The 15,986-nt window shown below is 46.3% G+C and overlaps 1 protein-coding gene across 1 annotated transcript in view; it reads left to right on the top strand.

Moving 5' to 3' along the window:
* Positions 1-15,986, top strand: part of LOC140410916 (breakpoint cluster region protein) — a 464,596-nt gene that overhangs the window by 248,995 nt on the left and 199,615 nt on the right. Inside the window, exon 10 of the mRNA XM_072499748.1 lies at positions 4,129-4,297. Coding sequence (XP_072355849.1) covers positions 4,129-4,297 — 169 coding nt within the window. The remainder of the gene's footprint in view (positions 1-4,128; positions 4,298-15,986) is intronic.

The raw sequence follows: 15,986 nt of genomic DNA, 5'->3' as shown, positions 1-15,986 counted from the left end.
CTCTGGTGCAAGTGCTGAGCTGGTTGTACTTCTGGCAAGTGCTGCTTCGTGAACGCCATTTCAGCCAGATTTTACCCCAATGTTTGCGGTAAATTCCTGCCTATTGTGTTCAGGTGGATTTGAATCTGGACTTGGTTATTGTCACGTGTACCGAGGTGCAGTGAAAAGTATTTTTCTGAGAGCAGCTCAAACCGATCTGGGCACCACACTTGGGAAGATCACAAGAAATAGGAACAGGAGGGCAGTACGGTGGCGCAGTGGTTAGCACTGCTGCCTCATGGCGCTGAAGACCCGGGTTCAATCCCGGCCCCGGGTCACTGTCTGTGTGGAGTTTGTACATTCACCCTGTATCTGCTGGGTCTCACCCCCACAACACAAAAAGATGTGCAGGTTAGGTGGATTGGCCACGTTAAATTGCCCCTTAATTGGAAAAAAAAAGAATTGGGTACTCTAAATTTATTTTAAAAAAAGAAATAGGAGCAGGAATAAGCCATACTACCCCTCGAGTCTGCTAACACTTTAGGAAGGATATGAAGATATTAGAACGGGTGATAAATATTTTATGAGAGTGTTTCCAGATTTATGAGAGCATTTCCAGAGATGAGGGCCTTCAGTTAAAAGGATAGATTAGAAAATCTGGGACTCTTTCACCATATAGGGAAGAGAAGGTTGAGGGGAGATTTGATTAAGGTATTCAAGATCATGGATGGTTTGAACAGAGTAGATTGGAAAAACCGTTGCCATTTACAGAAGTGTTGAGAGCCAGAGAACACCGACCGTGGCAAAAGAAACAAAGATACATGAGGAAACACATTTTACACAGTGAGTGATTTGGGTCTGGAATGCACTGCCTGAGATTGTGGTGAAAGCAGATTCATTCGGGGCTTTCAACAGAGAATTGGACAATTATGTGAAGAGAAACAATTTGCAGGACTACAGGAAAAAGGCCAAAGATTCAAACTAGCTGAGATGCTCTTGCAGAGAGCCAGAAGAAACAGCAGACCAAATTGCCATCTTCTGTACTATAACCATTCTGTGATTCTGTTAACATCGTTCATTTTCTGAACATAGAGGAACTGTTAATTATTTTTCTTGGGAAATTCCACCTGCAGGAACATGAGATTACTCAAAGAATTGCAATTTTCATTAATGCATTCTCCATATAGCTCAAAGGCATGCGTCAGCTGACTAGATTGGTTGAACTGTCATTATTCTTGTTCATTCTGTGATGAGGACCCTTGCAACAAGCAGGGTCAATTTACTGTTGTTATTTACCTCTTCCATTATGGACAAAACAGATTGATATTGTGCAATAAGTCTTGGGACTTGAGGGCTCTTTCCTTTCAGGAGTAGTTATTTATTCGAGTCATGGTTTTGATTTACCTAACTTTAGTATTGAAATATTATGTACATAATATAGGTTCACACTATTATGCAACATTGTTCCATTTGGCTTTTGTACCTTTAGACCAAACAGTCCAGATTTTAAAATGCATTGTCTATGGTTTGTTTATTAATAATAATAATAATAATAATAATAATCTTTATTAGTGTCACAAGTAGGCTTATATTAACACTGCAATGAAGTTACTGTGAAAAGCCCCTAGTTGCCACACTACAGCGCCTCTTCAGGTACACTGAGGGAATTCAGAATGTCCAATTCACCTAACAAGCACATCTTTTGGGACTTGTGGGAGGAAACCGAAGCACCCGGAGGAAATCCACGCAGACACAGGGAGAATGTGTAGACTCTGCACAGGCAGTGACCCAAGCTGGAAATCAAACCCGGGTCCTTGGCGCTGTGAAGCAACAGTGCTAACCACTGTGCTACCATGCTGCCCATGTAATCCAGCCACAAAAAGTCTGATTTCAGGTGAGCAGGTAGGAAAGAAAACAGAGATTGCAAAGGGAGAAGAAAAGGAAATGCTCAACCCTCCAAGAGCACATTACCTGACCAGAGTAAGAGCAGGAGCCATTTATGCAGTGCAGTGTAAAGACTCTATGCTATCTGTCATCTGCTGTTCTCTTTGAAGTAGAGGAAGTGTGGTACAACACAACGTGGAAGCAGGCAAACCACAAACGTCAAATTTAAATGAATTATAAACCACACTGGAACCACAAGAGAAGGAAGCAGCTTTGACTGTTCTCTTACTGAGGTTAATATGAGCCGCAAGTATTGATTCATTTCATTGAACAATGTAGTGTAAATCCTTTAAAAAGGGCTTTCAGATTTATCCTTCAAGGTACAGTTAGTATAGAAACTTAAACCTGAACATAAGATTAGCCCTGGAATTTGCAACAGGACAGAAGCAGTATCAGCTGTAGCATGGCCGGGCACATGCTGTGCACGGAGAGCTGAGAACCAGTTAGACCAACACTTCTGATTTAAACATAACATTCTTTGCCCCTTAGTGTTTCTCAGCTCTACCCATACAGATTCCATATTGTCGGAGCTAATATCCTTCCTCACTATTGCGCTAATTTCCTCTTCAACCAGCAATGAATCCCGACTGCCTTTTCCTTTTTGGCTGTCCTTAAATACTGGATACCCCTGGATATTTAGTTCCCATCCATGGTCACCCTGCAGCCATATCTCCATAATCCCGGCTATATCATAATCGCTTACATCTATTTGCATGATTAATTCATCCACTTTATTACGAATGTTCCGCGCATTAAGGCACAAAGTCTTAAGAACTGCCTTTGTAACATTACTTGTCCCGTTCCCATTATTTTTCATTGTGGCCTGTTTGAATCTGGCCCTTGATTTCTCTGCCTATCGGTTTTCTTATCCCTCTTTCTGTCTTTTGTTCTTCTTCTTTCCCCCTCCTCTGATTTCTTGCATAGGTTCCCATCACCTGCCACTTTGGTTTAGACCCTCCCCAACCATTCTAGCAAATACTCCCCCTCTGACATCAGTCCCGGTGCTGCCCAGGTGTAACCCATCCAGTTTGTACTGATCCCGCCTCCCCCAGAACCAATCCCAGTGTCCCAGGAATCTGAAATCCTCTCCTTCACACCTTCTCTTCAGCCACATATTCATCCGAGATATCCTATTTCTACTCCAACTAGCATGTGACATTGGTGGTAATCCTGAGATCACTACCTTTGAGGTACTACTTTTCAACTTACTTTCTAACTCCCTCTTTTCTGCTTTTAGGACCTCATCCCTTTTTTAACCTGTTGTTTGTAACAATGCATAGCACAACCACTGGCTGTTCACCCTCCCCCTCCAGAATGTCCTGTAACCGCTCTGGGACATCCTTGACCCCAGCACCATGGAAGCAACATATATTCCTGGAGTCTCGTTTGCATCCACAGAAACACCTATCTATTCCCCTAACAAGTGAATCCCCTATAACTATTGCATTCCCACACTTTTACTCCTTTCTCTTGCAGTACAGCCAACCCTGGTGCAACAAATTTGGCTCTTGCTGCTTTATATGACCCCTGGGGTAAGGTTTGATACACTCCCACCCTCTTCTCTCTCTTTTATTAGTCTATTTTTCCTTCTTGTAGGGGTGTGCAACTTGTCCTCTGGGCCTCCAGAAAGGGATCCATTTTCGGCAGAGACTGTGCATCACATGCTCTGTTTGAGATACACAGGTGTTCCACAGGTGCTTATTCCATATGCTTGCGGCGCAGAGGGTATGAGGTCACAATATCAGGATACACACTTTCCCCAAAGCTTAGTCTGAAAGTTCGAGCTCCTGCGAAACAAACTCAGCATTTTAAGCACTGCTAATGCATGAGACTTGAGCAGTGCATTAAATTATGAGAATAAATTTGTAGAAAATCTGTAAAGCAAGTTTCAAGAGCTATTTCCAGCAAAGCAAGTGCAGGAAGTAGACATGGCAAGGGTTGAAAAGGTGCGTGAATACTTCCAGGAGTTACAGTGAAGAGTTTTGAAACTTCTTTTTCTCTAATCTGGAGGTAAACAAGTACCTGTGTGCTGTTAATTCAGAAATGTAATCAAATGAGCGGCAGCAATCTCACAGCAGCAGTAGACCGTCATCCATCCAGATTTGAGAGGTAGCCAGATAACCAGATTGCAAAAACATGTGCTACCTTCAATGTTCCCCTCATTAGTGATCTTGGAGTTACACTAATGATATTTTTCTCCCTCAGCAAGAACCAGCAGTATGACTGTAAGTGGTACATTCCTCTAGCTGATCTGAGTTTCCAAAATTTGGATGAATCAGACAACACTCCGAACATTCCACTGGTGCCAGATGAAGAATTGGATGCCATGAAAATAAAGATCTCTCAGATCAAGAATGAAATTCAGAGAGAAAAGGTAATGTGAAAGTAATAAAAAGTTTCAAACATATTTGTCTTCTCTCTCACAAACTTTCTTTCTCATTCTCTGACCCCAATATTTGTAGGGTGGGAGTAAGAGCACATTGCTGTGACAGTGAGAACTCAAATACTGGGAAAACCAAAGTCCTGCCAGAATGACAGCGGGTCCTCATCATTTTGTTTTATTGTATTCTTCCCTCAGCTGCTGGCTAGATTGAAGACTGGTCAACTGCCAGGTCGAAAACTGGGGTTGAGAGGGATCTGAAAAATGGCAGTGAGGAGGGATGTGGGGGGCGGGGGCGCGACTGGTGCTTGTTGATCTTGGGGAGGGAGTAATGACAGAAGAAGGTTTGTTTGACAACCCAGGCACTCCTGTTTTTTCTAGTTCACAGCCAGTGCTGGAAAAACACTTAACTTGCAGGACCTGAACTACTAGGATTCTGGGGCCCTGGGATTCCTGGCCCATAACCATTACATTTAAATGGCTCTCAAAATCTAAGAAATGAAGCCTCATTTATATATTGTTCACTTTCACCAAAGCAACTTACTCAGACATCTCTCAAACCTGCCACAGTTTAAAAATAAGGGGTCGCTTATTTAAGACAGAGATGTGAATTATTTTCTCTCATGGGGTTGAGAGTCTCTGGAACGCAGTGGAAGCAGAGACTTTCAATATTTTTAAGGCAGTGCTGGATAGATTCTTGATTGACAAGTGGGTGAAAGGTTATCAGGGGTCGACAGGAATGTGGGATTGAAGTTACAATAAGATCAAGTCACCCACTCCTGCGTCTAATTCGTATGTGTGTAGTTAAACCAGAAGTAAATGATTTTGTGGTGAATTGGAATCAGAATTCAAACTCTGATCACTTTAACCTTCTGCCGTGTGATGGTGAAATTTCCCTCACTGATTGTCCGCCACTTCTCTCACACAAAGTAGTTATTCAGTTATGTTTTCAGAGCTTGAGCAGCAGCTGGAATCAGTACAGTGCAGCACAAGGCCAAGAATCACATGAATTTATGTTCCTTCATTCCTTCGCTGTCACTGGCTCAAATCTTGGAACTCCCTCCCAACAGCACTGTGAATGTACGTATACCACATGGACAGCAGTGGTTCAAGAAGGTGGCTCACCACCACCTTCTCGAGGGCAATAAATGCTGACCTAGCCAGTGATGCTCTCACCCCGTGAAACAATATATATTTTTTAAATAGCATTTTTCAGGATGTGGCCATTCCATGGTTTAAGATTATGCTTATCCTCTTATGGACTGACCTGATTAATACTATACTCATGTATGCTTCACTCGATGCCGGTGTCTATGAATTTACATTGTGGACCTTGTGTTGCCCTTTTATATATTTTCTTTTTATTTTATTTTATTTTCATGTACTAAATGATCTGTTTGAGCTGCTCGCGGAAAAATACTTTTCACTGTCCATCGGCACACGTGACAATAAACAAATCCAATGCAGGCAGAGAAGGAATGGGTGACCAGCAGGCAGATAGCGCAGGACTCGGCTGAGTGCATCTCGCTCTCTACCCAGTATTCATTAGTGGTTCCTCTGGCTAGTGCTACCAGAACCAAGGCTACAGCACCATGGATGGCTCAGCCAAACAGTGGAGGAAGAAGTAGAAAATTCAAGAAAGTTATCGTGTCACGGACAGAATTTATATTTTCTTACTGACCGTGGCCAATGTGTTTTGTATGTAAGGGGTATGTGTTTTCTTACCCTCAGAGTGATTGTTCCAATTTAAATAATTCCAGCAGCAAGCATTTTGTAAAAAATAAGGAAGGTTATTTATTACCAGACACTCAATGGATTCTATGCTCGGTTCGAGCAGGAAACCAACGATCCGTTGTCAAGTGCCCCAGCAGCCCATAACACACTCATACCCACCATCACAGCTTCCGAAGTCAGATCGGCTTTCCTGAAAGTGAACCCTTGGAAGGAGATGGGTCCGGACGGGATCCTTGGTCGTGCACTAAGAGCCTGCGGGGACCAGCTGGCAGATGTGTTCGTAGACATCTTTAACCTGTCCCTACTCTGCTCCGAGGTCCCCACCTGCTTCAGGAAGACCACCATCATACCGGTGCCAAAGAAAAACCAGACAACTACCAATCTCCAGACGCAATTCTGCAACTCATCCGCTTCATTCTGGATCACAACGTCTTCACAATCGACAAGTTCTTCATCCAGACACACGGAAAAGCCATGGGGACCAAATTCGCACCTCAATATGCCAATATCTTCATGCACAAGTTTGAACAAGACCTCCTCACCGCAAAGGACCTTCAACTGACGTGATACATCGATGACCTTCCAGCAGTTGTTGGTGAGGTTTATTCATTGAACGGTGGTGATTCCCCATCACACAGCACCATCCTCTGGACCCAAGAAGGAGATTGTGGATCTCTCAAGATAGACGGGAAGGTGTAAAAACAGAAGGCACTTCAGCCGGTGGTGAACATCAGGAAGAAGACCTTCTGGATCTATGTTGGCTCTTTCCTGAAGAAAGTTATGCAAAAGAAGCCATTGTAACAACATGTACTCTGTTGGAAGATGAGGTCTTAGAGATTGGTACAGGCTTTGAATCTGCTGCCAAACCGTATGAAGTCTTTGTTCCTTTCTTTGAGGAGTCAGCTGTGTTTGCTGTTGAAGAGCAGAACTTGTATCTATGTTGCACTGAATTCACCAGTGAGATACATCATATGTCGCTTGCTGACCACTGAGCTGTCCAGAGAAAACAAAATGCTTAAATCCAAGGTGGCTCACATTGCCAGAAAGTTGGTCGAGTCTATTAGCTTTGGTGAAAATATGTTGGGGTCCACACCTCTACCTCATCAGAAAGTCATCCTCCCACTAAAGTTATCGTTCAGCTCAGAAACAGAGGCCAAAACTACAAAGCTTCTTTTTATGCTGACATGGTCATCCTGTTGCCTGCAGCGAAGCAGCCTCATGCTGAAACAAATATGGCAATGTTACCACTGTTGATAGAAAGTGAAAGTAGTTTCCGAAGGGTTGTCAAGAAGTCATGTTTTCTTAATTTCCTGCAATGCCTACATGATTTTCATCATTCTTCTCGGCTCCCAGATTTGTTTAAATCTGACGTATTGAATACCTTTTTCGTCTTTGGTGCAGCAGTGAATGATAGAGCTGTACAGTTTTTCATTGAAGTTAAAGATATTTCATCATCTCAGGCCTTTCTCAGATGAGCTAAGAGGGAGCAGACGTTTCCTGGACCAATGCTAGCTTCTCCTCCTACAGTTCAAGAGAGTGCATTTGTCCAGGTGCTGAAGCCTTCTCTTTTGGGTCAATATTCCATTTAAAAGGTTTCACGATCTTTATAGTTTATTTGTCCTGGGGTGCGGTGGTCACAGTTCCGTTACCAGCAGTCATGAAAAGCTGCTGTCTCATTCCACCGATATTGTTGCCTTCCAGGGAAAACACGAGCAACCGCATGGGAGTGGGGGTTAGTTTTTTGGGAATAAAGTTGGGCAGGTGGAAGGGTAGAAAAAGAGCATTTTAATGGTCGCGATCAGAATTCAGTTAGATATAGTGTAATTTTAGAAAAGGCCAAACACTGATCAAGAATAAAAAAATTAAACTGGGGAAAGTCCAATTTTACTAAGCTGCGAAGAAATTTGGCAAAAGTGGACTGGAAACAGCTAGTAGAAGGTAAATGTTCCCGTAACAGCCTCCCCGAACAAGCGCCGGAATGTGGCGACTAGGGGCTTTTCACAGTAACTTAATTGAAGCCTACTTGTGACAATAAGCGATTTTCATTTTTCATTTCAATGTCAGGACAGGGGAAACGTATGACAAGGAGATGGAGAGAGTCAAAACCCACAAAGGAAAAGGGCATAAGCCGCTGATCTAGACACTTTTGGTAGGATAAGGTAAAGAAGGGAAGTTTATGTCAAATGCTGAGTGCTCAATACTGCAGAAAGCTTAGAGTGGGGGTAGAAGATTCAGGAGAGAAATTAAATGAAAGAAAATTAGGAAAACAAAGTGGAGGCATGAAAAAGTATTGGCAAGAAAAATTCAAAAAATGGTTTATGAGGATTACTAAGGAAGTGAAGAGTAAGACCCATTATAAAACATAAAGGTAACTTGTGTGGGGAGGTAGAAAACGTGGACATAATTCTTGATGAACGCTTGCACCATGTTACATTCCTGTGCAGACCTGTGATTCAAAAATGAAATTCAAACTTTCATTTGATATCTGAAAGGATGATCCAATGAGATTTTGTGTTTTAAGATTGTAACAAAAAGTCTAAAAACTTAGATAACTAAACAGCATTCTTGGTGAACACCTCTACATTAAACCACAGAGTAGAACTTTCCCCCTTTACTTTTAACACAAATGATAAACCCCCTTCACATGTATATTTTACACCGTTCCTTAAGTGGGCATCCAATTCTCCCAGAACCAGTCCAAAGTGATTCCTAGCTCGCAAGGGTTTACTTATATTCTTTACCTTTCCCACTTTTAACCTCAGGACCATCTTTCATGGTGAGAATTCTTCTTGACAATTAGCGGAAGCTAGGCGAATCTTCCAGTTTTGTTTCAAATCCTTACAAATTAAGTCTTTTAAATGCGAGGCTAAGCTCTCACCCACATTCATCCACAATAAACAATAGAGACTTTTGCTCTAGCTGTTCCCTCTCTCACAGTCCATCTCCATGCCAATGTGAATCACATGAACCTTATATCCAAGTACACCTACTGAGTAACCATCCTTCAGACATAACTCTCTTTTATCTTGTAAGTAAATGGACAGTTTAAAGCAAAGCTGTTTACAATCTGCCATTCTCAGCACCATCTTTGAAGGCTAACAATCTAATCACTGTAATCACAACTACTGATGCCATTGTCTCCAGGTGTAATCACCTTACATGTTTTTGCAACAAAAAGGCTGGGCCTCCCTTTAACCTTTAACAGCCACTTAATCTGTTGTCCGGAAAACTTCAAAACAGGTCAATGTGATCGCCTTTATTTTTCCCTAAATTCAAGACAATGAGGGGGATTTTCCGCCCCCCACCCCGGCATGTTTTTCAAAAGCGGTAGGCGACCTGCCATTGGCTGGTGGTGGTCCTTCTGCTGTCAATGGGATTTTTCATTGATGCCACTCCTCGCCACCCCTATTGGTGCGACCAGAAGATCCCTCTGACGAGAACAACTGGAAAATCCGCCCTCAATTTCCCAAAGCATAACATTCTTATAAATGACAGATTTCTAACAGTCTGTCTTCAGAAAAGTGGAGGTCAATGTAGGAATTGTAGTGAAGTACAATGGACGCGACCAAACAGAAACGTTTCTAAGTGTCATTTATGGCGGGTCTTGCTGGGAGTTTCAACCCGGCACTGTCGACGAGTTCCCCACCGCTATCTAACCACACTTAATCACGTTATTGGCCCCTGGGAGCTTCGCCCCGGTCAAGCCAACACTTAGAACTATTTTCATCACTGGGGAGCTGAGGGCAGCACGGTGGTGCAGTGGTTAGCGCTGCTGCCTCGCGGCTCCGAGATCCCAGGTTCAATCCTGGCTCTGGGTCACTCTCATGTGGAGTTTTCACATTCTCCCGTGTTTGCGTGGGTTTCACCCCCACAATCCAAAGATGTGCACGGTAGGTGGATTGACCATGCTAAATTGCCCCTTAAATGGAAACAAAAATGAATTGGGTACTCTAAAATTGATTTTTTTAAAATCACTGGGGAGCTGAACTTATGGCCAGACCGGCTCCTCTAAGATCGGGCCACTGTTTTGAAAGGCTGCCTGATCTCGAAGTGGGATTGTGGGTCCCCTACAGCCCCCACCCATGGGCAGTGACACCCCCCACACACATGGGCTTTACCCCCCCCCCCCCCTCCCCAAGTGATGACACCCCGCTATGGAGTCGCTGAGGGGCCCCTTTTCAGGCCTTCCCATGCCTCATTTCGGCCCCCCCCCTTCCAGAAACCCCACCCTCCGACCCATCATACCCCCCCCCCACCCTCCTTTCATGAGCATGGCCCCCTCAGGCCCTGATCCTCGGCAGTACCATCTGGGCACCCTGGCAGTTCCCCTGCCAGCTCTGGAGTGCTACCCACGGACCTTGCCATCCTGCCCTGTCCCTGACTCCCCCAGGGGCATTCCATCTGGTCCACGTTTGTCTGGACCAATACTGAATCAGCCTGGCTGGGGCACCCTGGGGAGCCCGATGGGAAGCCTCTCCCGGCATCTACTGGCCGTGTCGCGCTCCCATTCGGGCGCAATATGGCTGGTAGGTGATCCCCTCCCTCAATGAGTTTCAAATATTGAATGGGATAAGAAAAAGTGAAGGAGAAAATATTAAGGGGGTTAGCATCCTTGAAAGTGGATAAATTGCCAATACCAGCTGAAATATATTTTGGGCTACTAAAAAAAATAGCGGAGGCTCTGGCCAGTATTCTTCAATCCTCTCTGGCTCAAGGCATGATGAGAGACAACTGGGGACTACTATTGTTGTGCCATTATTTTCAAAGGGAGGAAGGGAAATACAGGCTCCAGCCAACTTAACCTCAGTAGTGAGAAAATTGTTGGATAAACAAATGAGGGACCGTATAAATCACCATCTAGTAAGACACAATGACTGTCAGCATGGATTCATTAAGGGAAGATTGTGTCTGAGTAACTGGGCTGAATTTTGTGAAGAGATAACAAGGAGCGTCAATGAAGGTAGAGGGATGGATTTTCCATGCAACCCGCCATGTGTTTATTAGCGGTGGAGGCGACCCGCAATCGTCCAGCGGCGGGATCTACTGTTCCTGCTGTTGAATGCATCCCTCGCCGCCGGTAAACCTGCGGTGGGGGTCTGCCATTGGCAGGTCCAGAAAATCCTGGCAGCGTGAACAGCCAAAAAATTCCAGCCAGTGTGTTTGGTGTAGTTTGTGTGGAATTTAGCAAAGCCTTTGACAAAGTCACACATGACCAAGTGGTCAGAAAATTTAAAACTCAAATGAAGCAAAGGGTCAGCGGTATTTGTGTGATTGGAAGGCGGTGAGGATCTACAGATATCAGAACTGGATCCCTTACTTTTCATAGTATAAATCAATGATTTAGATTTCAATGTCGGGGGCATGATTAAGAATTTTGCAGGCGATACAAAACTTGGCTGTTAAGATTGTCAATGAGGAAGAAAGCTGCAAATTGCAGCTCTCCCCCTCCCTCCAGCCACTCTCCCCCTCCCTCCAGCCACTCTTCCCCCTCCCTCCAGCCACTCTCCCCCTCCCTCCAGCCACTCTTCTTCCTCCCTCCTGCCACCCTCCCCCTCCCTCCTGCCATTCTATTTCCTCCCTCCAGCCACTCTTGTCACTCTCCCCTTCTCCCTCTTGTCACCCTCCCCCTCACTCCAGCCATTCTCCACTCCCTCTTGTCACTTTCCCCCTCCCCCCAGCCACTCGCCCCTTCCCTCCAGCCACTCGTCCCCTCCCTCCAGCCACACTCCCCCGCCCTCCAACCAGTCTCCCCCTCCCTCCAGCCGCTCTACTTCCTCCCTACAGCCACTGTACTTCCTGCCTCCAGCCACTCCACTTCCTCCCTTCAGCCACTCTCCCCCTCTCTCTTGCCACTCTCCACTGTTGTGTTATGCTGCTTCGGATAACATAGGCTGCTACTTGATGCAGTCTTAACTAAAGCATGCTCCAGACTCTGAAATGAGTTTGACGTGCTTATTGAACTATTAACACAGTTCTCAAATGAGTTTGACTCTGCTAATCTAACTGCAGTAACTCGGTCTAACTGTACCAGCTTGCTCTAAGCCACGTGCTGGGGTGTGATGCTGCTGATCAACCCTGTCTAACTCTCTAGATGTCTGTCTGTGGAAAGAGGCAGGGTGTGCCCTCATCCCTTTTATAGTGTTTATGTCATGGCCCCTTGTGGTGATGCCACCTCTGAGTGTCCTGACTGCCCATTGGTTGTGTCCTATTCTTGAGTGTTCATTGGTTGCATGTTTGCATATCATGACATCGCCCCCTTTTTCTTTCGTGGATGTATATACATGTGAATGTGTCTGTCTAATGTGACTGACTGAGGAATACAGAACAGAACAAACAAAACAAATGCTCATAAGTCCAGTCTCTGAGGCTTGCGTCTGATCCTCGTCGACCGCCGGAGAGGTGGTGGAGGGGATGACGGTGTCTTGACGGCGAGTGGGAGGCACGACTGGTGGTCTCGTGGTTCGAGGTGTCTGGAGGTGGTAATTCGACATGTGGAAATGGAGGGGAAAGTGGTTGTGGGCAAACAACTTTTCGTAGTGCCCTTCGATTCCTTCGCACAATGGAGCCATCAGCCATACGTATGACATAGGATCTGGACGCAGCCTGTCGAACAACGACAGCTGGAGCAGACCACCCACCATCCAGTATCTTGATCCTGACTCTGTCTGCCGGGGATAGCACGTCCAGATCGGTGGCATGTACGTCATAGCTCTGCTGGCTGTCACGAAGCGGCTGCATCTTCTGCAGCATTGGGAGGTGATCAAGGTTGGGCAGGTGTATGGCTGGAAGCATCGTCCGCAGGTCCCTGTTCATCAGTTGAGCTGGTGATATGCCAGTGGACAAGGGACGTGCCCGGTACGCAAGTAGTGCAAGGTGTATGTCGGAAGCTGAGTCCGAGGCCTTGCGGATGAGCTGCTTAACGATGTGCACCCCTTTTTAGACTTTGCCATTGGACTGCGGATAGTGCGAACTGGAGGTGACTTGCCTGAAATTGTAGCTCTTGGCAAACGTGGACCATTCTCGACTGTGGAAGCACAGGGCCATTGTCGCTCATGACGGTGTTCGGGGTGCCATGCTGTGAGAATGTCTCTTTACACGCTTTGATGACCGTCCGTAAGGTGAGGCCTGGCAGCTTCAGCACCTCAGGATAGTTCGAAAAGTAATCGATGATTAAGATATAGTCGCGACCATTCGCGTGGAATAGGTCAATGCCAACCTTGGACCACAGAGAGGTCTCTAGGTCATGTGGTTGGACCGTCTCCTTGCTCTGCGCTGGTTGAAACCTCTAACAGGTTTCGCAGTTCAGGACCATGTCCGTTATGTCCGGGTTGATGCCGGGCCAGTAGACAGCTTGCCGGGCCCAGTGTCTGCACTTTTCTACGCCCAGGTGTCCCTCATGAATCTGCCGCAGCACCATGTTCTGGAGACATAGCGGGATGACTATCCTGTCCAGCTTGAACAGAATGCCATCGATCAGCGTTGGGTCGTCCTTGACGTTGTAGAATTGAGGGCATTGCCCTTTCTGCCAGCCATTGCTGAGTTTGTGGATGACACGCTGCAACAGGGGGTCTTCGGCCGTCTCTTATCGGATGAGAACGATCTTCTCATCGGTTGCCGGGAGAGTGCTTGCACACAGTTGTACCTGCAATTCAATGTGCTGGATGATCTCCAGTGGTTCAGTGGGTGAGTTGTCGGAGCGGAACAATGCACCGGCGATTGTCAGGGGTGTACACCAAATTGAAATCATACCTCCGGAGTTTGAGCAGAATTCTCTGCAAACGAGGCGTCATGTCGTGCACGTCCTTTTGGATGATGTGGACCAGAGGCCTATGATCCGTCTCAACAGTAAATGTTGGCAAGCCATGGACATAATCATGAAATTTGAGGATGCCGGTGAGAAGACCTAAACACTCCTTCTCAATCTGCGCATATCTGGTCTCAGTGGGTGTCATTGCCCGTGGCGCATATGCTACTGGTACCCAGGATGACGTGTCGTCTCTTTGAAGCAACACCGCCCCAATGCCATCCTGACTCGCATCTGTGAATATCTTGGTCTCTCAGTCTGGGTCAAAGAATACAAGGATGGGTGCAGTGGTGAGCTTGGCTTTCAGCTCCAGCCACTCTGTTCGGTGCTCCGCCTTCCACTCAAAGGCGGTTGATTTTTTTCACCTGGTTGCTTAGGGCCGTGGTGTGTGTGGCCAAATTCGGGATGAACTTGCCAAGGAAATTGACCATTCCCAGGAAGCACAGTACTGCCTTTTTGTCCTGGGGGACTTTCGTTGCCTCGATGGCTTTAATTTTGTCTGTGTCCGGGCGCACACCGTGTTACGAAATCTGATCGCCCAGGAACTTCAGCGTGGATGTCCCAAAACAGCACTTGGACCTGTTTAGTTTGAGGCCATGTTCATGTATGCGGCGGAATACTTTCTTGAGTCGCAACACATTTTCCTCTGGGGTTGTGGACCAGATTATGATATCGTCAATGTAGACACAAACCCCTTGTATTCCCTCCATCATCTGTTCCATGATGCGATGGAAAATGTCTGATGCCGAAATGATGCCAAATGGCATTCGGTTGTAGCAGAATCTGCCAAAAGGCGTGTTGAAGGTGCAGAGTCTTCTGCTGGATTCTTCAAGTTGGATTTACCAAAATCCTTGGGATGTGTCCAATTTTGTGAAGAAGCGCACGTGTGCCATCTCACTCATGATTTCTTCCCTCTTCGGGATGGGGTAATGTTCCCACATAATGTTTTTGTTTAGATCCTTGGGGTCAATGCAGATGCGTAGGTCCCCCGAAGGCTTCTTTACGCACACCATCGAACTGACCCAGTCGGTTGGTTCAGTGACCTTGGAAATGATGCCTTTTTGTTGTAGACTCGTGAGCTCTGCCTTCAGGCGCTCTCTCAGTGGAGCAGGGACACGTCGTGGTGCATGGACCACTGGCTTGGCATCAGACCGCAGTAGAATCTTGTACTCGTACGGCAGTGTGCCCATCCCACTAAATACATCTGGGTACTTGGTTAGGATGTTGTCGATGCTAGCCTGAAGATCCGAATGGGACGGCATTGTTGTGTAGACCCTTTGAATGAGGTTCAGTTGCTTGCAGGCGTGCGCACCTAGCAGGGACGCCTTGTCTGGTTTAACAATCTCGAAGCGTAAGCTTGCTTGTGTGTGTAGCTGGACACCTGCAGATGGCAGGACCCCAGTGTCTTGATTGCGTTTCCATTGTAGTCCAGGAGTTTGCAGGCAGCTGGAAGGATTGTGAGGGACTTCTTGATTCTCTTGAAGCCCACCTGTGAAATCAGGTTGGTGGAGGCACCTGTGTCCAGTTTGAACTGGATGGGGCAGTGGTTGACCTTCATCACTGCATGCCATTCGTCCTCGGAATCCATGGCCAGGATTGATTGGACTCGCGATGTGTCCGGTGTGGCATATTCGCACTTCGTAATAATGCCCACTCGGTAAGTGTTGTCCAGGTATTCATCATCTGGATCCGGCGCACTGCCTGGATCAGAGTCATGCATTCGGTGTTGCACACTTCTGATGCGCCACTGTCGGAATTGGGAGCGCTGGCTCCTGACTGGTGGTGCAAATCTGCACAGGGCTGCATAGTGGTTTGGTTTCCCACAGTTTAAACAGCGTTTGCCTCTTGCAGGGCAGTTTTTTAAAAAATGGGCGGTGCCGCAGTTCGCACATATCATAACGTCGGCGTGTCGTTGCGCGGTGCGGTTCTCGGACGTCTGCACCTGCGCAGTGAAGTTTTCGGCCGCTTCGTGTTCCTGATCACATGCGTCGGGCCCCGGGAAGAGTGCGCGAAATGGGTGCTTTCGTCAATGTGGAGGCGCTGCATCCGGGAGATGGCCTGAACACACTCCACCTCGTGTGAGGCTTGTTTTTCACTTTCTGCCATTTTGTACTGTGAATAGCAATTTTGAGAGTGCTCATGCAC

Source organism: Scyliorhinus torazame, chromosome 1 (assembly GCF_047496885.1).
Source record: "Scyliorhinus torazame isolate Kashiwa2021f chromosome 1, sScyTor2.1, whole genome shotgun sequence".
Classification (NCBI taxonomy): Eukaryota; Metazoa; Chordata; class Chondrichthyes; order Carcharhiniformes; family Scyliorhinidae; genus Scyliorhinus; species Scyliorhinus torazame.
The sequence above is the reverse complement of the archived record's forward strand: the minus strand, read 5'-3'. Positions and strand labels throughout refer to the sequence as shown.